The following is a 23,770-nucleotide window of genomic DNA, read 5'->3' on the forward strand; positions in this document are numbered from 1 at the left end:
AGAGATAATACAAATCTCCTACAATCAGATACCCCTGCAGTGTTTCCTGTCACTTTTCTTTGGGTGATAATTTCCATTTTGATGAGCTGCTCATAGACCCTCTTTAGCAGCAATACAGCCAAGATATTAATACAGGATGACCCCTGCAGTTTCAATGTAAATTTGGGCTTCAACTAGAGAGCAAGGAAAAAAAAGGATCTCCATATGATGCCTATGTCCTCGGGCAGCAAGAGGGTGTAATCTCAGCTTCAAGGTGACACTAAAGGCTGCACATTATTTTGGCTTCCACCTTCCTTTTAGGGCAGCCAAATCTGCCCTAGCAAAATGGCCAATAATGTCCACCTGTTTTGTTTGTTTGTTTGTTAGTTTTTGTGTTGTTTTTCGGTTGGGCACAAATCCCTCCACAACACCCCCCCCACTTTTAATCTTAGTGCAGTACTCTGGCATTCTCTCTCGACTGCTTTTCACCTGGTTTACTGTAAGTCATTTTGTATTTCTCTCCACATTGGGGCTTGAAAAAAAGATAGTGTGTTACAATAAAGCTTTATATATTTGTTTGTTTTTCCCTTTCAATTCCAAATTGGCCGGTTGGGCTCTATGAATGAGAAGCCTGTCCATGCAAATTTAATATTTTTCCTTTCCTAATTTCTTGCTTTGCACTACAGTTCAGTGAGGAAACCATAGGCCCTTATTTAAAAATTACAGTAGGCAGATAAAACATGATATATACTCTGTTAATGAACAATGTTGACATATCGCCTTCAAAGGAACATTCAATAACGGATAATCAGGTGCCAGCCAGTTTGTTTCCACATTAGATTAATTTTCAATACGGCTTCTAAAACATTTTTCTAATCTGTTTTTTATTAGAAACATTAGTATAATACTACAGCGCGAAAACTGAACTCAATCTTGTCAATTTATTTCTTCAAAAGTGGATAATTAACCCATCTGACAACCGTCATGGATTCTGAAAAGCACAAAATTTTAAAAGACACCAATCAATTTGTTTTCTTTTAGCTGAATATAAAGGAAACAAAAGCCACGGTTCGCAATTTATCATTCGTGCAGTGCAAAGGACTGAAACTGAACTGAACTGTACCTCACAGATGAAAAATGTGTTTAACCATGGTGGATAAATTTTATTTTTCCACGAATTATCGACATTTTTGTAACTAAGGTTAGAAACAGTCTCATTCTCTGGGAAATTCCCAGCTCATTTGACTGATCTGAGCCCCTGGGAGAGAAGGACACGATGGACACTTTTGCTCCAGTAGGTCCACAGAAAACAGACTATTTGTTCTTTAAGGTTGAAAATTGGAGACCAAATTAATAGAAAACACAAAACTGAGCTAGGAAAATAACAAAAAACATTGTGAATTAGTAGTTGACGCATTCTTCTTTTATGCAAAGGTGTTCACAGTACTGCCTGGTGAACTGTGCAGACATACTAGGTGTGGATTTTGTCGTTTTAATTTATCAACCAACATTCGTTAGTGTGTCTGGAATAGTCCTGTATTTGGATAGCGTTGGCATGCTTGGAAGGGCTTGGCGTGACATATTTGGATTGCACTAGAGTATTTATATTCTATAAGCCCTGGCGGATGGGGGCACACCTGTATGTCACTATTCACTATTGCCTCACCCATGCATGTATGTGTGATGAATGGGCTGCCCTTTCACCTTTGTTTTTAAAGTGTTGTTTTTGAAAAACAAACAACTACATATACATACTGCAATATTGCAATATTTGGAATGTAAGGCGCTTGCATCTATAAGCCACACATATTTTGATCCAAGAAATCCATATTTGTGCACATATGACATACAAATATATATATATATATATATATATATATATATATATATATATATATACACACATACATACATGCATACATGCATACATACATGCATACATACATACATACATACATACATACATACATACATATAAATACACAAACTGCATTTTAATCAAATTAATTTGCGCACATTTTTGATAATGTTATGTCAGTATAATACGCAATATTTGTTTCCTCATCGATAAAATAAAAAAAAATTGGAACGCTGTAAAATAGTGTCCGAGGTAATAAACAGAACTAAGGATTAAATCAGAATTTTGGGGCCGAACATATTTTTCTTTCGATCTTCTTGAAGCGCATAATGTGTTTTTGTATGTTAATTCTTGAAGGGTTGTCAAAATCCCAAAGACAATAATGTCAACATCCTTTAACAGAACATAAAGGTGAAATGCTCAAATCAGAATAAAATCTTTCCCAATGTCTATACTACACAATGTTAAGGATGAGGTAAAAATCTGCTGACTGGCATTTGCAAGTACAGGTGCTATGCTAAAGGCTTTCCTCTTGTATTTAACTCTTGCTTTGAAGCCCCAGTGTGTGAGACCTTCAAACCCTCTTTAAGCCATCGTCTGTCTTTTTATTTAGTTTGGAATCACAATCTCTTAATTCTATCTCCCCACTTATGCTCTCCTTTTCCCTTCCTTTAGACAACACCCCATCCCTAACTATTTGCTTACTGTACAGTATGTCTGTATGTCCAATACTATCAGTTTGTCAACCTCTGTCATTTTGTGTGCTACCTTGCTGCTGAAGTTGGTTTTGTTCAGCTATGGGTTTTTTTTGTCTTTTCTGTCTTGTCTCTGTGTGTCTCAGCTTTTTATTTAGTTCATCATTTTTTTACTCGTACATTTGTACAAATTTCCTCCACTCTCTTTGGGCGTCTTTGCATCCCAACAACCCACTTGATATGACATATGACGAAAATCAAAATGTTAAATTGTAGAATAACATCATTAACTGCAGTTAGCCTCCATATTGAATATAGCTATTGAAATAATGATTGTTTTCATTTACACTTAAACTATTCACTGATGGACCCTAAATTAACTTTCTAGGTACACAAAATGTGCTTCTGAACTTTCTTGCAAAAGAATAGATAACATTCCCATGTTTTTAATTGTTTTAAGAAAATACTAATGTGTGAAAAGTAGTAAGGCATTTTTCTCATCGCGTCACTAATTGCCATTAGGGTTGTAAATGCTATGCTAAGTACATTTCCTTCCATTTTCTGTGTCCCCTATCAGTCAAGTGCTTATTGGGATGCCTTTCTTGTAAATATGCACTTTTTTTTAAATTCTCACATATTACACGTACAATCGCACTTCTAATAAAAAAAAAAGAAAATATATACAGGAGATGTACGTACAATATATGCACCTACACAATGCATTTTAAATAATATTTATCAGAGTTCATCCTTAACTTTTTTTAAAATGTGTACTTCAATTCCTTTCCATTGAGATTTTCCTTGTTTCTTTCTGTAAAGTTTTATTCTGCTCATCCTCAACATATTCCATCTCAATTTTCTCTCTCTTCCGGATTTCTATTCCCTGTGGATCCAGTTTTGTTTCTTGACTCCAACACTGTGATAGTAGAATTTCTAGCTGTTTTATACGTACTTAAAAACACATCCCTTGCTACACTACTTTTACTTATTGTTAACTGGGACTGCGATGTGACAGCGGGCATCATCACATCCTGTCACATTAGCTGTTGAAAAAACCTTACACACTATTGAAGTGGGTTACCCCCTTTACCCTTTTCCAAACTTCCCCACCCTTTTTTCTTCCTCTTTTAACTCTTTGCTCCTCTGTTGCCTATCGTTCTTTCCACTTCTCTAATGCTCTTTCTTGTATCTCTTCTTTGCTCTCCAATCGTCTTTTGTCTGGGCATGCTAGCGACCCTTCAGTTATATTCCTCTATGCATTTTATCTCAATTTTTATATCTAATTTTGTTATCATTTATTCTTAATTTACCTCAATCTATTTATGCATGCTGTCTGTGAAACTGATAGCTGCATCTATCAATGGAACCGTGTCAGATCTTAATAAGGCTTTGTCCAGTGGATCTACTCTAAACCACAAAAATCTGATTAAAGTTTCTCATCTTTAAGGTTTCTAGTTAGTAGGCGATGAGTGAAAATCAGTGCCAGAATATGTTTAGATCCCTAGACCCTAGTAACCGTACACTTCCTGTGCTATGGGACAAGCCTCTGATGGTTGACTTCCTCTGTGGCTTGAGTGCCTAAGTGGACAGGAAGTGCCAGGTTGCCATGTCCGCCTTACAGCATGTGATAGTATTTTTACAAGGCCTATTAACTTGCTCTTTCATAGGCTGTGATCGGATTATGCTGTGGTTGATCATAAGCAAAAGCTCAGCTCCGAAGATGAGAAACTCGTAATAGATTTTTGTGTCTATAATTGTGCTGTGATCGGTCAAATATTGGTCAATGGAACCTTGTTGCTATGAATCGTTGCTTTCTTGTTAATCTATCTTGTTGTTGAAGCAGTTCTTTTAGTTTAGTTTCCTTCTTTTTATTTGTATATTTTGAGTATTTGAGAAGTCTATTTTTACTTTGTGTTTCGTTCCCATTAGAATGTTAATTTTTTTATGTGTTTAATAACATTTGAAAAGGGGTCAATTTTAATCGACCTTTGTTGTTACTTTCGATTTTGACTCTTTTTGTGCTGTTTTTCATTTTTCCCCTTCCACATGCCTTCTCCCAGTCCGGCGGGTTCCTCCTCGCTTCTCAATTCCACCAACGAGTCAAGAAATTATGCCTGGCGGAAGTGTAAACATAACTTGTGTGGCGGTGGGATCCCCCATGCCTTACGTTAAGTGGATGTTGAATTCAGAGGACTTGACACCAGAGGATGAGATGCCAGTGGGTAGGAATGTTCTTGAACTGAGCAGCGTCCGTGAATCAGCCAACTACACGTGTGTGGCCATGAGCAGCCTTGGCATCATTGAAGCAGTGGCACAGATCACTGTCAAATGTAAGAGATAACAACATGCATTTCGCAAGCAGCCTCAGAGGACAATACATAGGAAAATGCACTTTTATGAATTGGATATTTTTATTCTCATCTGGCATCTCAATAATTGACACGTTTCTTGCAAAGTTGTCCCATTAATCACTAATTTTTCTTGTAATTTTGTCTTGTCACCAAAACAGCTCCCCCGAAGCCTCCCGGTACTCCTGTGGTTACTGAAACCACTGCCACCAGTGTGACTATTACCTGGGACTCTGGCAACCCCGACCCAGTAACCTACTATATCATTCAGTATCGTGCAAAATCCCCAGAAAGCAAGTATGAGACAGTGGATGACATTACCACTACACGATACAGCATCGGTGGCCTCTACCCCAACACAGAGTATGAAATTCGAGTCTCAGCTGTCAACACAATTGGCCAGGGTCCTCCCAGTGAACCAGTGGAAACCAGAACTGGTGAACAAGCCCCTGCTAGTCCACCGCGTAACATTCAGGCCCAGATTATATCCCAAAACACCATGATGGTACGGTGGGAAAATCCAGAGGAACCAAATGGGCAGATCAAAGGCTACCGGGTTTATTACACCATGGATGACTCCCAGCCAATGAGCCTATGGCAGATTCATAATGTTCAGGACAGCATTATCACCACTATTCAGAGCCTTGTTCCTCAAGAGACCTATACCATCAAAGTCTTAGCATTTACTTCAGTAGGTGATGGACCCTTCTCAGAGCCAATCCATGTCAAAGTACTGCAAGGAGGTAAGAAAATACAGTCGTATTTGTTGTATATTGATAGTTCAGCTACTGTGGTCAGGATGAATACCTGTTTTATTTTTTTAATATATCGTAATTTCGGCACTAAGGAAGGGTACACCTGATTATAACCCAGCACATTTTACAAAATCAAATACAAAAAGTCATACCTGCCTATAAGTCATAGGTGCTGACATTTTAATATGGAATATTAATATAGAGAGATATTACATAGAAAGATTTGATTGCTCAAAAAATCTGTATTAACCAAATTGACTTAAACAACTTGCAGAATATCTCCTCATACACATGTAGCAGCATGTGAGGGGAGCCAGCCACTGCCACATAATACACTGTTGTTCTCTGTCTCAAACCATAAAAAACACCTAACTTTAAGAAAATGTCACTTCAACTAAAAAGAAATATCATAGCAGTGTGTATAGCCTTACTTTTCCAAATCTGCCTCGCCACCTTTAGTTTTCCTTAAATTGTTCTTCTGTAGCTGACCATAGTATTGAATAGTCTTATTCGTCAATAAAAACCCAAAGTTTTTGTAAAGTCAGGCAAAGGAGCTGGCATCCTTTTTCATCGTTAGCATTTATATGTATTAATTATCTATGGTTGTCCTTAAATGGTTCTCTGTATTGGCACCAAGTGTCTCCTCTTGACATGAAGTTGGCTCGTACATTTAGAAAACTCTGCTTCTCACAAACGGAGCCTTTGGAATGTAACCAGTAGTTAATGGTGCGTTGGAGAATATACACTCAGAGTGTAGAGACACTTGGGATCTCAAAAAATCTTCTTTCGAAACACTCCTTTTGCATGGAACAGACTTTGAGTGCACCCCAAGTGGCAACATCATCATGGCAAAACTGAATAAATGCAAATGTAATTTTATTCATTTTTATTTTATTATGATTTTTTTATTTCCTCAAAAACATAAATATGCCACTTCATTATTTAAGCAGCAAAGCTCAAACAGAGAGGGGAAAAAGTGTAACTCATTGTCTGAGTCTCATTCAGTACTTATTTTCAATAACGATACCTTGTTTTCCAAACTTCAGATGAATTTGGGAATCCTTTTTATCATGCAGAATTATGACCTTTCCGACACCACATGGCCAGTTGGGTAAAACTAACTTTGAACACTCTAAATTGCCCCTAGGTATGAGTGTGAGCGTGAATGGTTATCCCACATGGATCCCATAGTTAGCTGGGATAGGCTCCAGATTTTGATAGCTTGTATTTTGAAAATAAGCAGTAGTAATACAAATACAAACACAGCATAAAATAATACTATAATACAGGCACATTATATTTTCAGTTCCTGGCCAACCATCCAAGTTCCAAGTTGGTGATGTATCTGATACCAGCATTGAATTAACCTGGGAACCAGCCTTTGACAAAGAAGGAATTATTAATTATGAACTCCGCTACACCGAGGGGAGTTTTGGATCTCAGGTAAGACTTTCATTGCCATTTCATAAACAGAATAAGACTAAATTAAGAGATTTTACAGTAGCTGTACAATACTCATGGTATTCCACAAATGATTATTTTTTTCTCTTCGACAGATCAAGAAAACATTTGGACCCACATCTTCATACATTGTTGAAGGTCTCCGCCCCAACACAGAGTATCACTTCTCCTTGGCAGCTATCTCAAACAAGGGCATTGGAGCGTTCACCAATGACATGTCACAGAAGACCTTGCAAGCCAGTATGTAACCTTTTCTTTTCCTTTCTACACCAAGGGTTTACTGAACCAAAGATTTGTTTTTTGCCAGCTCACCTCGTTGATTAGGCATTTTATAAGTTATTCTCCTCCGGTGTTGAATTCTCTTCTGCATCAACTTTGAACAATGTTTTCTTCACAGAAATATGCAGGTTTCAAAGCTGATGCGTATGTATTGCATTCAACTTGTTCAATGATTTTCTTTTCTTTTCCCGCTACCTGCAATGAAACATTTAGACATAATGAATTACTTCATTTGTTTTATATTGGGTTTCAATCAAGAAGAATCAAGTATTTTAGAAACTTTATCGAGAGTGAATTTTTTGTTGGAAAATCTGGCTGTGATGCAGAAAGGTCTGGTCTGCATTGGTTATGAATACCACTGCTATGTCTTTGCAATACTACAATTACTGGTACATTGTAGAGCCATGGTGAAAGAGTAGTAGACATCCTTTAACACATTTTCTGTTTCTACCAGTGCACCTTGTTGGCTGCCCCTCACCGCAAAATCTGGGCACCGGAACTTTGATAAAACCACCTCACTGTTCTTTTTTGTTTTTGTTGGTTTTTTTTCCTGAGCAGCAGAGCTACACAGACAATGCAGCCTCACTGAGGAGAGCGCCAGTTGCATGTAACACTCACTCCTACCCCCAGGAGTGATATTATGAGTTTGTCACTGCATTGTTGATCTGTCCAGGCATGAAAATAGAATGTATGTCCTTCCACCTCCATTCCTTCCTTGACATTTGTCGCGTGGATTTGTGCATCTTCACCTGTCACTGCTTCTACTATTTCCTTAGCTGTGTTTACTTTGTTGAATGATGAACTTAAATCATATGGGAATGGATACAAAAACCATCCACTCCTAGCCTCTTTTCTGTCATTCACTGCACAAAAAGAACAAACCCTATCTTTTGAATGGCCTTGCTCACATTGTGTTGGATTTTGGGTCCATTCAAAAGGTTTTTTTTTAAACTAATTTCTTTTACTTTATGGTTATTCAAATGGATGTTAGTTTGACATTTTGTCAAACTATAGCCTGCTGCTATTTGTTTTTAGTTAAGTCTACCACAACCAGCTCAAAGCACTTTCTCACATACGTGTAGAATATTTACCAACTTGCGCTTTTTTTTCTAAAAGGGGGTTCTCTACAATTTATGATCACAGTTGATATAAAGAGTAACCTTAATCTCTATGGAAGTGTCAGTCCATATTTGAAGTGGGTTTTTATCAACACAATCATCGTACAATTTCAGTGCTAATTTCTCTTAGTTCTCCTGTCTGTCTTTTCTGTCCACTCTACTTATACGGTTCTGCCTTTTGTCCGTGAACTCTCTCAGGAAATATTGTTTAAGGGGTGAATGTAGGAGTCAACTACACTCAGCACTCAAGGAATTCCCGATCTAACTGTGTAGGTCAGAACAATCACAGTTTAAAACAGAGAAAAATATAAGACAACACAATAAATCTTTTGGCTGCCAGAAGGTAAGTGATTTCATGGTTCTAGGGATTCAGTCTGCCATTCTCAAAAACCTACCATCTATGACTTTAAAAATTTGCTTTCAACCCCCCACTGTAGGTCCCCCAATTTAAAAGTAACTTGCTGATACCATACTGTAAGTGTATATTAAAACATATTAAGATGACTTCATTGCTAATTCCTGTTAAAGTCAGAAACGTTGGTTCCTCTATGATAACCCGCTTGAGAGGAGAGTATAGACCATATAGCAGTTTGTAAATGGTTCAGTTTTAAGCTAGAGCTTTTTGATAATTTGATGATTTTCAATGGCATACACCACTTAAAATGTGTTATATTCACAGGCAGACTGAAATCCTTCACCATTTAGCTTAAACAAAGACTTCGAAGTCAAAGGTCATTGTCTAATTAATATATTTTATATGAATCAAAATAATTGCAAATTTTCGATGTTTGGATTCAGTCTAAGCAGCATCCTTCAGAGCTATTGTCATGGGGACCACTGTGTCGAGAATATCTAGCTGTACATTATACTATTGTGAACCTTCCAATTTAAATTTCTCTTTGGAAAATTGTTTTTTTTAAGGAAAGATGAATGAAATTATCGGATATTACTGACAACAGTGGCCCTCATTCGGAAGCAGCAAGACCAATTGGGTTTAGGTGTCACAGTCACTCCAGACCCTAAACCCATTTATTGTGAGACTGTTCAGACGTGGTTCAGGTGGGTCCACAATTTGAGAGGCAGGCTGGCACCCTACATCCCTTGTGCCCCTCTTTCCCAGTTTCAAGTCATGGTAATAGGGCATTAGTTGGACCCTGAGAGTAAATGTTAGCAGAGTGCAGGGCCACAGTCACAGATAGGAATCCCATTTCATAGCTTCAGAATTAATTTCATGCTTTGCTATGAGCTCTGACCCATCCCGTTGGATTGTTAGGCTTTATATGTTAAGATTATACCTCAGAACTGCCAGTAACCGGTTGAGCGCTGTCTCAAATTAAAGAAGTGGATTCTAAATCCTCCATATTTAGCCAAACAAGCCGTTTAGCCTTCCCACTTACTGTAATTACGAGAGGGTTTTACATGTACTGCAGCATTTGTTTTTAATGCCGCATGGACATTCAGAATCGAGGAAGATTAATTTTATAATGATCCCCAAATGTGACCATCCTTCTCGTTGACACTGCTAATGAGAGAACATTTTCCATGCATTCTGTAAGAAGTAGTTTTTACTGATTGCAAGAGCTTGGCTTATTTATTGTGGATCTAATGCTGACCTGAGCAGTTGAAGTGTTAAAATCGACATACGCTATGCAAATTAAGAGTTTTAAAACAGATTGGACGAACTGAGCTGGACAATTACTTTGGCACAAAACTTCTCAGGAAGTTTCAAAAGACCCTCAAGATAAGCATTAGTTGAGGTTCCCAAATAGTCCTAGAAACCATAATCTTACAGCTGGTCTTTTTCATGGGTAATGCACTTTGTTAAAGCTTGGCCACAGCCATCATACTGTATGCCTGAAGGAGTCCTGTGCACGATGATAGCCTGTGCTGTCGCATTCACAGCCTCTTTACTACATCACATAGACTGAGGACTAAGCAATCATTGTTGACGTGAAAACTTTTGCAAATACAACAAAAGTGGTGGAAATAAGCTGAAAGGCTCCAAATCCAGTAAAACGGAAAGGAAATAAGCCCATTGGACACAGAGAAGGGATTGTGAGGTCTTGACCTATTTGTTGCCTTTGACGAGGCTCTCCCAGATTGCCAAAAAAATCTCTTGTGGTTATTTGATGAAGAAATTCATGTTAGCTACAGCATGCTATTTATAGTCATTTTATTAATTTGACTGATTCAGACCAATTAGCACGAGTTATGAAGTGGGATTCACTTGAACAAAAACACATTTGTTTCCGTGTTGTATGGCCCCTAATATACATGCCTACAGCCCTCCCCTCTCACAGTCTTTGTGGACCCTCTGGCCCGAACACAAGTATTATGCAGCCCTTCCTAAAGCAAATAGCTGAACCCCAAGAAATGCAATAATGGGTCCAAAATTGATCAAAACCCAAAATTGAGGGTGATACCTTATTCAAATGTTAGGGTAGCACTTGCTTTAGTCCAGGGCTGTTGGGAAGAAAGTCTTTAAAGTGTAGTATTTATTGGAACCAGGTAAGTATGATACAGACGGTTTCTGTCATTATGTATTTTTTCTATTTCTTATTGTTTGTATTATGTTTTTTTCCCATTATATTCCCATGATTTTTTTATTTTGGAGGATCATGAGTTGGATTGAAGTTCATTTCCCACTTCTTAAATTTAAGATTTATTATGTTATTTATTATGAATTGTTTGTACTCAATGACTTAAATTATGCTGCTGTTTATTTCATGTGTTGCTAGTTTTGATATTTTTGCATTTCATAACACAATGTAATAATGAAAAGTGCCTATAGTGAGGAAGTGTGTATTATTACACAAACCATTGGAGCAAAGAAAGTATTTTTTAATATTCATATACAGTTCTGGAACTTATAAATCTTCAAAGGGATTTTATATATATATATATATATATATATATATATATATTTGTATAGTGCCTTAATAAAAAATAATAATTAAACTCGAAATGATAAAATAAAAATGTTTCTCACAATAGCACTACTGCACAGTGCTGCCACAAAATGTGGCCCTGCCTCAATCAGAACACAAAACTACATTATATCCTGATAAGCATATGTCATATTTTAACATCATTTGATTAGTCTTGTCCAATCAAGATCTTTGGGTACGCTGGACTGGGAAATGTGTCAGTGCTACCAGATAACCCTGATTGTAGCGGTCATCATGGAGAAAGGCGTTAATTTTGACTTTTAGAAGTCAGATACCTGTTGTCATGTCTTAACATTCTTTTTTAGCCAATGCCAAATTTTTGAAGGTGAAATACATATATCACACCAACTTTGTCTTTTCTGACAAATTGCTAATCATAAAAATTCATTACTATAGAAGATAGGACCGATAATATTTTAGGGGTAGTCAAAGCATGTTTATTCATTATTACACTGTATTTTTTGTCACCATATTCATTTTTGCATTTACATTTTCTTGATTTTTATTTTTTTTTTTTTATCAATTTAATCCAAACATTGCATTTGTGTTTGTTATTTTTTTTCCAAATTATTTTTCATGTTTTTTTTAACCCAAGTTTCTTTTTATCATTTTCTTTATCTTTCCCATCTTTTGTATGTGTTTCCTTTTTCACCCCAACCTCCCTCTTTACCCATCTCTTGGTCCTATACTCCCTCCTCCTTCCCACCTGCCTTTCTTTCCTGTCCATCTCACTAGAGCCCTCAGCCCCCCCTCAAGACATTAAGTGCAGCAGCACTAGTTCCACCTCATTGCTGGTAAGTTGGCACCCCCCGCCTTTGAAGAGTCAGAATGGCCTACTGGCGGGGTATAGGGTGCGCTACCAGGTGGTGGAACAATTAGAGGGAATCAGTGACGATGTGGAGCCAATGGAGGAGCCAACTGTGCCTGCCACCGAAAAGCAGGTGCTGCTGCAGCGGTTGGATAAATGGACACAGTATCGCATCACTGTGTCTGCTTTCACGGTTGTTGGGCCAGGCCCTGAAAGCGAGCCGTTAATCTGCCGGACCGATGAAGACGGTACATAAATGTCTCCATTGTAGTAAACAAGCTTTCATTTGGTTAGGTTACACTGATCACAGAAATGTTGATAGACATTGGGAAAAAAGACATGATAAAATGTCTAACTGTCCAAATTCCATTCCTGTAATACAGTGTAATATTATAATTTAATTCAATCTGTAGTTTTAATTTAGTATCATAATGTAATCAACTGACTTGCACATCAATCCATTTTCTATACTGCTTACAATCATTGATGTCACAAGGAAGAGGGGCTGGTACACCTATCACTGATAACCACCTACTTGCACGACAGACCTAAGCAAACAAACATTCTCACATGCATCCAAGGACAATATAATGGAAACAAAATTTTCTCATCAATAATTTTTACTAGTATTTGGCTCTTGTAGCTGTAGCTTGTATGCTGTAACTTCAAGTGGATGTTTTAAAATGATGCATTGAGTTTACAAAATAGAGTCACCAAGATGTCAGAACTAAACTCCTAATTCCCTTATTGTTAGAGGAACGGGACCCTGTCATAAATACGGAATTAAAACGGTAACTGTCACAAGTGCACAATTGACATTTAAAATAGGAAAAACTAGACATTACCATCTGAAATATGAGCTCCATTAATTGAATGGTCGAAGTGCATTTCTTTCAAATGGCTTTTTTAAATAGCCTATATAGGAAAACATTATAATAAGGATCTATGGTAACGAATTGGGATAATTAATCATATTTTAATATAGGGAGAACACATAAACTAACTCTAAACCATATAAAATAAAGCTTGGTAAATGAACACATCTCATTTGGAAATGTGTGGTTCATTGGAAGGTCTGCTTAAATTATGTAGATTTAAAAGTAAAATAGCTTCAGCTTAATTTAAAATAATGTGTGCAACCAAACGCATTAAAACAAGTTTAGTAGATTATTAGTGGAAACTCAATGGCAGAAGCTGCAGCACGACTACAAACACATAAATAAATACTGTAAATGTGGGTCTGTCCCAGCACATGAGAATCATTGACAGATGGCTTCTCCAAAATCCTTTTCCCTTCTATTAATAGGACATTTTGGCCTCTAAACACCACTAATAAAACTAAAGCTTAAAATGCGCTCATATTGGTTTCAATTAGAAAGCATTCATAAGCAGAAAGGATAAGAACCAAAGCACACCCAAGAAATAAAAATGGGCTCTGGTCATTTTTCGTGTAAATAACTCAGATCTGACATTTACACATCACCATAGTATGGCAGGCCGCATTTGCAAATCTGTATATTTTTAACTATTTTATCATTATTATTGCTTCCCATTTTCTCTATTTCTTGTCTGCTTTCAAAAAGCTTCCTCCGTATGATTGACATTATATTTTAAACATGTTGCCTGTAGTTCCTGGAAGCCCTCCAAGGAGAGTAGAAGTGGAGGTCTTAAACTCTACTGCCCTTAAAGTCATGTGGCGTTCGCTGATGCCAGGAAAGCAGCATGGTCAAATCCGTGGCTATCAGGTCCACTATGTCCGTGTGGAGAATGGAGAGTCTAGGGGCCTGCCCCTCATCAAGGATGTCATGCTGGCTGATGCGCAGGTAAGACCATCTCAGTGTTCAAGTAGCTGTGCACCACATTTTTGCCTACGGTGTCTCATTCAATCATTGCCCAACCATTACATTTTCACCTACAGTGTATCATTCAATCATTGCCCAACCATTACATTTTCACTGACTCAATAGTAGTCACAAATAAAACCCATATGTCATTCCACCCATGATATACTCCGTATCTAGGTCGAGCAAAGCTTCCATACAATTATGTATTGCAAAAGTTGGAGAAATTATATGGGTGGTCTTCCTATTCAGATAATCATTCCATTTTACTGCAGTGTTCTGAGCTCCTTCCCTTAACTAAGACTTAACTCAAAAGCTTCACGCTTTCTCTTTTTCCACATCATTTTCTTAATGGCTTTTACTAAGAATGTCCAGACCTGTTGTTCACGGCCATATCTGAAACGGTTGTTCACATGTGCCAACTGCAAGGCGATAAATAAAACTGTTGATTGTTATAGTCTGAAAAGCTTACAATTCATATTAATACTACTGTCCACAAACCACTTGTCCATGACAGCAATCTTTCGTTCTATTTTATTTGACAAAATGCATAATGACAGTCCAAGCCTACTAAAATTAAATCCACATAGTTGAAATCAGCCAAATGGAAATATACGGGTCAAAGAGAGGAGAAAAGTTTTATTTGGATGGTGTATTTATGGAACAAATTCAGATATGTTTGGTACAATGAATGACCACTAAGTGTACCCTTAACCTTTCCATTATCTGTTATCCCAACTAGATTGATGTTGCTCAATTATAGTGAAAGATAACCAGTCGCACAAATACAGTCCGAATGAAATTGTACATTTGACCTTATTATAGAAGCCTTGAAGCGGTGATTCAGGATATTCCTGCATTCACAATTTAACACTAGAATAACATTGTAAAACATTGTCATGCCCTTGAGCAGACCTTCTTTCATCTCTTATATATTTTTCTTGAAGCATCACAAAAATAGTGACTTACTGGATTCCAGCATTTTGCATCCACAACTTGAATGCCTCCATCTCTCACAATGCTCTTCTTACTGTTCTGCTCTTTCTCTTTTTAAAAAAAATGCAATCTCTCCCATACTCTCCTCTTTGGTGGGGTTTGTTAGTGGGAAACGGACGAAACAGCTGAATATGTGAGTACAAAGTTCCACTTGACTGCGTTGTGAAGTTGGAAACCTACAGACCGTGGCTATTGCATCAGTCTGGCATGATTTAAAAACTACTTCAGTCTTTTAACTTAGGATAGAAACTCAAACTTTAAAACATTGTGCATCACCACTAATAAAAAAAATACTCGTGTCTATAGCTGATGCACTATCCACTGTCCATTGTGCCTGGAGTGATTCTTGCTGTGTGTTGATACATTTTGTTTTTTGCTTTAGTCTTGTTTTCTTTAGTGATACTGGAAAAGAATAGCAGTCCCTTGTTTCAGTCTAATTTATTTTTATTTGAGTGGGCGCGTGGGGTTTTTTTCGTGGTAGGAACTGTAGCGCACCCAATATGCTTGCATGATATTTTCAACACAAAAGAATCATTATGATCCTAATTACAAAACACACATTGGCTCAGTTACATTGTGTGAATACTACCTAAATTGCTACACAGTGCTTATAGCTCATTTACTTTTATTGATCTCACCCGTCTGTCTGCCCGGCAGCCTGTTAAAAAGCTCATTCTGCCTTCATTTAAACCTGCTCTCTTGAAAGATTCATAAGAATTGATCAGAAGGCTCTCTTTCAGGAGAGCTAAAAGAAACATAATGGCTGATTTAAAAACTCCTAGTGAGCACCTACGATGCACAGTCCTTGAAATGCATTTATTGCAAAGTAAAATTATTGACCCACATATTTCTGGAGGGATAGAGGGCTACTTTCGATTTACACGTCTAATATCCTTCCACTATATTGGAAACTGTAAGGTATTTCCTGAAAGGATGATGGCTAGCCGGGGATCTGTAACAATGTAGAGGCCAGAAGAAAATCCGGTAAACAGGAGGTGCATGAAGTTAATTAATAGGAAAACAACTTTACAAAAAATAATATTTTGCTCCTGTGTGTCCTTTTTTTTACTCCAGGAAATGGTCATTGACGGCCTCAAGCCGGACACTACTTACTCCATCACTGTGGCGGCATACACCACCAAAGGTGATGGAGCACGGAGCAAACCTAAACTTGTAGTGACCAAAGTTGCAGGTGAGCAAAACAAATAATAATTCTGTCAGATAGGTGGTTTTTTTTTCCATTTAAAAAAAAAAGTATATTATTATCATTTGTTCCCTCAAATAGGATCAACGTGATCAACATTGCATCCCAGTTAGGGTTGCTAACCAGAAATTTTGTAAAGTATACAGGGCTTTAATATCAAAATTCCCCCCCAAATTTGGGAATTTTTCACCAGTCTGCTGAACAGCACTTTTTGATTGGTTGTCTTATCCTCGTAATATGGCATGTAAATCGGTCCATGTAAATCACATTACTTGGGTCACAAATTAAATTGATCCATGAAACATACCCTCCAAATATTCCTGCATAGGAAACCCAAAATCAAAAGTAGATGGTTATGGATTTGTCCTGACCATTCCAAGGTTTATATTAAGAATTATCTGGTACCCTTCTCCCAGAATGTACCTTAACCAATATACATGAAATCATTTCACTTCATGACTGATTTCAGTGCTTTTGTTACAGTATTGGCGCCTAATTGAGTCTTACCAATAAGCGTATGCCGGTTGAGATGTGTATACAGTACTACATGTACAACCTCAGACAGGCACAGCGGCAATAAATCTATATACTGGAAGCTGTTGTGTTCATCCTGCAATTGCAACAGAGGGCGGAAATGGGAGGGAAACATGATCCCTACTTTCTCAATCAAGCTGAGTGAGTGTCAACAGCAGGCTGTTAATACTGTGGCTTGATGGGAAACGTGCCAGGAATCCCACAAAAAGGGATTGAATCCAAGAGTACAACCTGAATAGGATTCAGAGGCATGCAGGGAGGGGTGTAGGATTGGGATTGTAGATTATTATTCGGGGAGTTGGGTATTGCGGGGAGAACGGGGACATCTGAAGTGAGAGAAGATCGATGATCACAGAGGGGCAATCAAGGTCTTGGGAATTCATGCAAACTATACACACACATGTGCACGCTGATGTACACATGCTTGCAAACAAATATTTATTTATTCCTGCAGTATCTGTCTTCAAATTTGATTGCTTCTTGTCCCTTGTCACCTTGCGCACTCTTCTTTTTTCTCCCTAGATTGTCTTGCTCTATCTTTTAAGAGTACGGCAACACCACACAAACAGCACAATCACACATCAGGCTGTGTGGTGAATTCTTCTTTAGAAAATAGAGCCTCCTTATAAGGCCAAAAATCACCATTTGGAGTCATTTCGGACTCTTTATTGCATTATGTAATATTATGTACAGGCAAATGTTGAAATTAAATCGAAATTCATCATTTCACTGCTGCTGTGTGGCAGCAGCAGCTCCCACTGGTGTGTGAATATGAATTTGTAAAGTACTTTTTGGCACTGTAATGGTGTAGATAGAAGCACTTCATAAGTCTCTTCCATTTAACATTTAGCATCATTGGTGCCTTCACATCAAAAGTGACAATGATTGGGACTCTGCATGTGTAATGGGCTCTTTAGACCTTCACATAGCCAACCCAATCTGTAGTTATGTGCTGCCACGCTGTGTTAACAAAACACAGTGCAGTGCTGGGAGAGCAACCAGAAAAAAAATCCCACTTTGGGTGGCATCGTACCATGACGACAACATTAATTGGAAATTTGGTGGCAAAGAGATTTCAGAGTGACAGCAGCAAGTTTCTTACAGTTAAAAAAATCATCATTGATGAGGTGTCCCTGTGTCTTAAACTATGGGCGGCCAAACCAATCCGCAGCAATAGCCATCCAAGATTTCTACTACAGCTATACTATTGGTAGAAATATGGGGTTTTAACATTGATAAAAACAGGTGTCAGCTTCATGTGAATATAACAAGCTGCACATGTATCTTGTACTTGTATCATGTTTCCTCATACATTTTGTAAGTCAAGAAAACTCACTGGAACAACTTAATGTCCAAACCAGCAGTGATACTGAAGGACTCTAACTTCAGTAAACGGACCTGTCTATGCCCGGCTGCATTGCCCAGTGCTCTGGTTTTTGGCTGACAATGTTGAATGAATGGAAAATGTCACGAGAAGAAAGATTTTGAATGTCTACAGAATCTTTTGTGGGTCTTTCACAATAGTCTCATCCACACATACAGCAAAGTCTTGATTTTAATGGTGCTTTAGTATATATACCGTTGCAGGGTATACTGACAAACAAGCTATTTTGATCTTCTTAAATGTCTTTTATTTTGGTACACACGCACAAATGGGAATGTCAAATATCCTCTACAATAAAGTTTACCATAGAAGTCCCTCAATGCAAGGTTGCTTAAGCCATCACCTCTGCCTTTAGACAAATAGCCATATATAAATATGTTATAGCTATGGTCTGGATCAGTAACTATGCCAGGCACGCACAAAATGACAACAGTAACAAGATCCTGTTGTTTTGCATCTAAGGTCAAACCGACCAATGCAGGAATTGGAAAATCCCACAGTTTTGAATTTAGTACTAAAGTAGTCCTGAAGATTCATGATTAAATTTCTTCAGCAAACAAGTCCAATTGCCTTAATAAAACCAGAGGAATAGCACTACCTGGATGACTTAGAATCTATACACATATCAAAGGAACATTTGATAAAAAATGATAGAATAGAATTTTAAACAACCACACACACTCGGTTATCATATATTGCATGGTATTTGATTGAATTTCCTTGATTAGGGTTGACGATGAAAGGAGAGTCGGGTCTTTTTAATGACTTCACCCTGAGGTTTGGTCTGTAGAGGGAGCATATTAGAAGCATATCCTTCACGCAACACACTTTTTGCCCCCGCCCCAATCCTATAATCCATTACTGGCAAAGATCATCATCAGACATCATGTTCAACTTGGTCCAACAGAATGTAGGCCATTAGCAAACGGAAATGATTCATATGAATGAGAGGCTTTTGCACTGTTTACTTTGAATGATTGCTTGCCATATCTAGCTACTTTCACACAGTATCAAACTGTCGGTAGTGCCTTAAAATGACAAAAATCCTTAATATTTGTACATTGTACATTACATACATTTGTACAGTGCATTGCCTCAATAGTAACATGATTTTCTAGCTAACCCAAATATTATCTTATTTATTTAGTGAGTCAAAGTGAAGTAAGCTGTATTGTGCTTATTTTGTCTACAGTGCCCGGTCCACCCATTTTGTCAGTGACTCAGGAGTCAGAAACAACTGCTCTTGTTCGTTGGGACCCACCAGATGTGAAAAATGGCATGGACCTACAAGGTTACAGGCTCCAGTTTGGTCGTAAAGATATATCACCTTTAGCCACACTAGAGTTTTCTCCCCAAGAACGGCAGTACTCCTTGGGAAACATTCACCAGGGAGCCACCTACCTCTTTAAACTATCTGCTAAAAGCAGAGGCGGTTTTGGAGAGGAAGCTGATGTGGAACTTGGTGTACCAGAAAATACACCAGGGGGATATCCTCAAATGAACGAAGGTTCTAATGTGACGTGTTGCTCAGTGCAATTGTCCTGGTTACCACCAGTTCTGGCAGAACGGAATGGTGTGATCACAGAGTATACATTAGCCTTTAAAGAAGCTGGTTCCGGTGGATCACAACGAGAGCTTCACTTGCCACCAAACCTGTCCAGCTACGTGCTCAACAACCTCAAACCAAACTCTGCATATGATGTGAGAATTCGTGCACACACCATTGTAGGCCCTGGCCCCTACAGCCCACCTATCCAGTATCGGACGGTGGCCTATGATCCAACAGGTAGGGCTTACTGGTTTCTCTCCCAACTCCAGGCGTTTGGGAATTTTTGCAAGAACACAATTTCCTACCACAACCCTTTCTATCACCTGCACTCTTCCTCAAGAAAGCAAATAATGTTACTAAAATTTTCGCTGTTGGATACTCACTTCGCTAACTCAAAAAAGGTAAAACGAGTAAGTAAGTCATAGTCAGTCGTTGAAAATGGGGAGCAGCCAAAAAATCCCAGGTAAGTGCTGTATGGTCAGACACTCCAAGTTGTCTTTGCAGCCCTTTTTCAGGCACACTCACAATAATGTCATCTTTCACCCCCAGTATTGAATGAAGGTATGACTATAAGGCAAACCCAGTCACAATGAGTGTTTGGACCTTTTGAAAGAAAAGGACAGAGAACCGGTCTTGGTTCCTTATTATTTTTAGGGTCGTTTTAAGATATTTTGCCCTATCTAACCCTCATTGTTTTGTTCTTCTCTGTAATTCTTTTACTTACTCTGCCCCTTTACGGGACAGCTTGTGGCATGGTATCCCCCAATTGCACTGCAAAGGCATGCTGTGTTTTGAGTCTGTCTTTATGTTCACTTGATAGCATGTCTGTAGTGTCAACCCAAAATCAGGGAACGAATGTATGTAGGTATACTTAGCATTGTGAGTTATTGTTAGTTGATCAGCAAGGCAGCGTGTTGTTTGAGTGGTAAGCATGTCTACTTCACAATTCTTGGATCAAGGGTGTGTGGAGTGCAATTGTTCCCTGTGCCTGCGTTGGTTTTTTTCTCCAAGTACGCTGGCGCCACATCCCAAGGCACGCACAATAGGCTAATTGAAGACTCCGAATTCTTCATAGGTATGCTTGTGAGTATGAAAGGTTAACTCTCAATGTACGCTCTGCCTCCTGGCAACTCTGTGATCCTTCTGAATATATATGGTATGGAAAATAAATGGATGTACGATCATCAACATTGATTTACAGGAAATGTTGATACAGGGTGAGATTGGTTGGCACTACAGATGATAGCTAGCCAGTGGGCACACCTTTGTGCTTCATGGGTTTGTCTTTCATGAGTCTTCCGTGCTGTATGTCTTAACCAATGGCGTTGCACCTCTCACAGCCAGTAACAGATCACCGAATCTCACTCTCCAAACCAGAGGGACGTTGCAGGAGAACATCTGTATTTTGCTTTAACCGAAGTTTTTCTCTTATTCTGGTGCTGAGTTTAGTCCTTTGAATAACAATCACCCTCCCCCTCCCCCGTCTGCCAACCAAACAGATGTTCCTAAGAACTTTACTATCAAGTGGGCAACCAAGACCACAGTGGTGCTTGCATGGAAGTTTTCTGAGAGTAGGTCCGCCTATAAGTGCACGGTAAGACTGATGAGGCTACTTTTCTTTTCTGAAAACATTTCTTCCTTAAACTGTACCTGAAAAGTTAAATGGAACTGCTTGAAATTTCAAACCCTCTTATTTTACCCTAGATTGAATTCAACCGTCAGAAGATGGACGTAGATGCTAGGAAACTAAAAGTGTTAATAACTGGGCTAAGGCAGAATACCACCTATGAGTTCAGAGTGACTTGCCAAGAAAGTATGGATGGTGGACCGAGACACCGTGTTGTGGCCAGGACTGCACCCCTTATTCTGGCCAAGAAACCGAAGCTGGACATTTATGCAGAGCCTGATAATATTCTTACCATGTCATTTCCACCAGTCGATGGCAAAGATGTCAAGTGAGTAGAACTCGTTGAAATGAAGGATCTAGCCTTTAATCTGGAATTATTTACAGTAATTTACTTTGCAAAATGGGTAACACCCCTTACTGTCAAGCACTGGATGATTGTTTCTCCTAACCATTGTTTTACTGTAATAGTAATGACAATGGTTTAATTCTATTCCATGAGCCTGTTTTTTTATTGTTTTCAATTGAGGTCATTTAGCACTCAAGATACTCTTAATATAATGTGTGATGTTTCTGTTATCTGAAATGAGTTGTTATTTTCTGACTGGCCTCAGAAGTGTATGAGTTGACCACAGAAATGTTTTAACAGGAAGGCTGTTTGTTTTGTGTTAATATGATGCAATACATTTGTTTTGTTTTTCAGGAATTTCTATGTGGTTGTTGTGCCACTCAAGAGAACCACTGGGACTGTCAAAAACTTAAAGACTCCTGATGAGATGGACATGGAAGAGGTATAATGTTGGGCTACCGGCGAATACCACTAGTTATTGAAATGTAAAGATTAGTTTGTTAGTTTAAACACATTTCTGAGATCTATGGTCTTTATAATTATACATTTTCTACGAAAGCATTTTTTTTATTCTAATGCTGACCGATACAGTTTCACAAATATATAATTGACAAAAAATAACTCAGAACCCTTTGCATCAATCAGCTGTTGCGTGAGGTCATCCCGAAGCGCCGATCCCGTCGTCAGTTAAGTCAGTTGGACCAGTGGAAGCCGTACATCATTGCCTGCTTCCGGCAACTTCCCTCCAGCTTCACAGTGGGATCTGACCATCGGCAAAGCACCTGTGAGAACAAGGCTCTTGAACCCGGCCAGGAGTATGTGTTCTTCGTCATGGCAGAACTTAATGCTACAGCTGGGGTAAGGGTTTTTTTCCCACCATTTTGATTTTGTTTGTAGTTAATTGGATTTACATCATCAATTAAAATATATATATATATATATATATATATATATATATATATATATATATATATATATATATATATATTCACTTGAGTGTTGTACTTAAGAATAATATTGTGTGTTTCTCTGCTTAGAAAATGTTTGCAACTAGTCCTTATAGTGACACAGTGTTGACTCCTGAGCAAGTGGATGACCCACAACCAATAGAGACTGGTGGTGATGGGTTGATTTGGGTGGTGGGCCCAGTCCTGGCTGTAGTTTTCATCATCTGCATTGTCATCGCAATCCTACTGTATAAAAAGTGAGTATGCTGTTTTATTTTTGGTTTGGCAAATATCAACGTCAAATATACACAACACATCATTGACAGAACATGTTACTTTATTTTATTAAATGTAAACCACCATAGAAACTTTTTCCTCAAGGGGTCTTTCAAGTAATCAAAACATAACAACAGCATCACTGATGATAGCTACCCACCTTTAATTCACAAGTCACTAGAAGTACATATTTTATGAACTGGAGGTTATACTTTCACACCCAGCAAAACAAAATGAAGATATTTCATCATTTGATGTTATACTAGTTATTTCCTGTTATTTAATAATCTAATAACGGGAATGACATATCGCACGTTGAAAGAGGTGTTTGTTGTATATTATAATAAGCATGTCGCTTCAATCGCCAACAGCATGACTGCATGCAGATTGTTAAAAATGCCCTGAGAAGTGAGTGGTCAGAAAAAGGAGTGAACATGAGATTCTTTGAGATGGTTATATTTGCAGCATGATTAATATAATATATCTTAAAGGGATAGAAAAGACCTTGTTCATGTACATCCCAAAGGAGTTGGTCACACCTGCTTAAGAGACTGTGTCCATTTCTTCATTACTTTTTTTACCTGTTTCGATTTTTGATTCAGTTTTTTTATGAAGTTATTATTAGGCATGAAAATACTAATATACATTATTAAACCAGGGGGATCATTTTGACAAATACAGGACTAGACACAAATATAATAACACCAGACAAACAGTATAATATTACTCTGGGAACCACGTGTATTTTTTCAGGAGATCACTATAGGTACGGTCTAAGATCCAGTCTTTTATTCAGAATGGGTCCAAAGACTTTGTC

At 38.1% G+C, this 23,770-nt stretch overlaps 1 protein-coding gene across 10 annotated transcripts in view; it reads left to right on the forward strand.

The window, feature by feature from the left end:
- ptprsa (protein tyrosine phosphatase receptor type Sa) overlaps positions 1-23,770 on the forward strand; it is a 159,568-nt gene that overhangs the window by 107,696 nt on the left and 28,102 nt on the right. For 6 of the 10 annotated variants that reach the window (XM_077608061.1, XM_077608051.1, XM_077608056.1 and 3 more), the window contains 14 exons: positions 4,593-4,862; positions 5,042-5,623; positions 6,942-7,078; positions 7,192-7,336; positions 12,177-12,497; positions 13,879-14,072; positions 15,193-15,219; positions 16,161-16,278; positions 19,401-19,994; positions 21,257-21,351; positions 21,462-21,712; positions 22,085-22,172; positions 22,376-22,588; positions 22,768-22,934. In XM_077608061.1, the coding sequence (XP_077464187.1) occupies positions 4,593-4,862; positions 5,042-5,623; positions 6,942-7,078; positions 7,192-7,336; positions 12,177-12,497; positions 13,879-14,072; positions 15,193-15,219; positions 16,161-16,278; positions 19,401-19,994; positions 21,257-21,351; positions 21,462-21,712; positions 22,085-22,172; positions 22,376-22,588; positions 22,768-22,934 (3,202 nt within the window). The remainder of the gene's footprint in view (positions 1-4,592; positions 4,863-5,041; positions 5,624-6,941; positions 7,079-7,191; positions 7,337-12,176; positions 12,498-13,878; positions 14,073-15,192; positions 15,220-16,160; positions 16,279-19,400; positions 19,995-21,256; positions 21,352-21,461; positions 21,713-22,084; positions 22,173-22,375; positions 22,589-22,767; positions 22,935-23,770) is intronic. The other 4 variants (XM_077608057.1, XM_077608058.1, XM_077608059.1 and 1 more) reach the window with 2 other exon arrangements.

This window comes from Stigmatopora argus, chromosome 8 (genome assembly GCF_051989625.1).
Source record: "Stigmatopora argus isolate UIUO_Sarg chromosome 8, RoL_Sarg_1.0, whole genome shotgun sequence".
Classification (NCBI taxonomy): domain Eukaryota; kingdom Metazoa; phylum Chordata; class Actinopteri; order Syngnathiformes; family Syngnathidae; genus Stigmatopora; species Stigmatopora argus.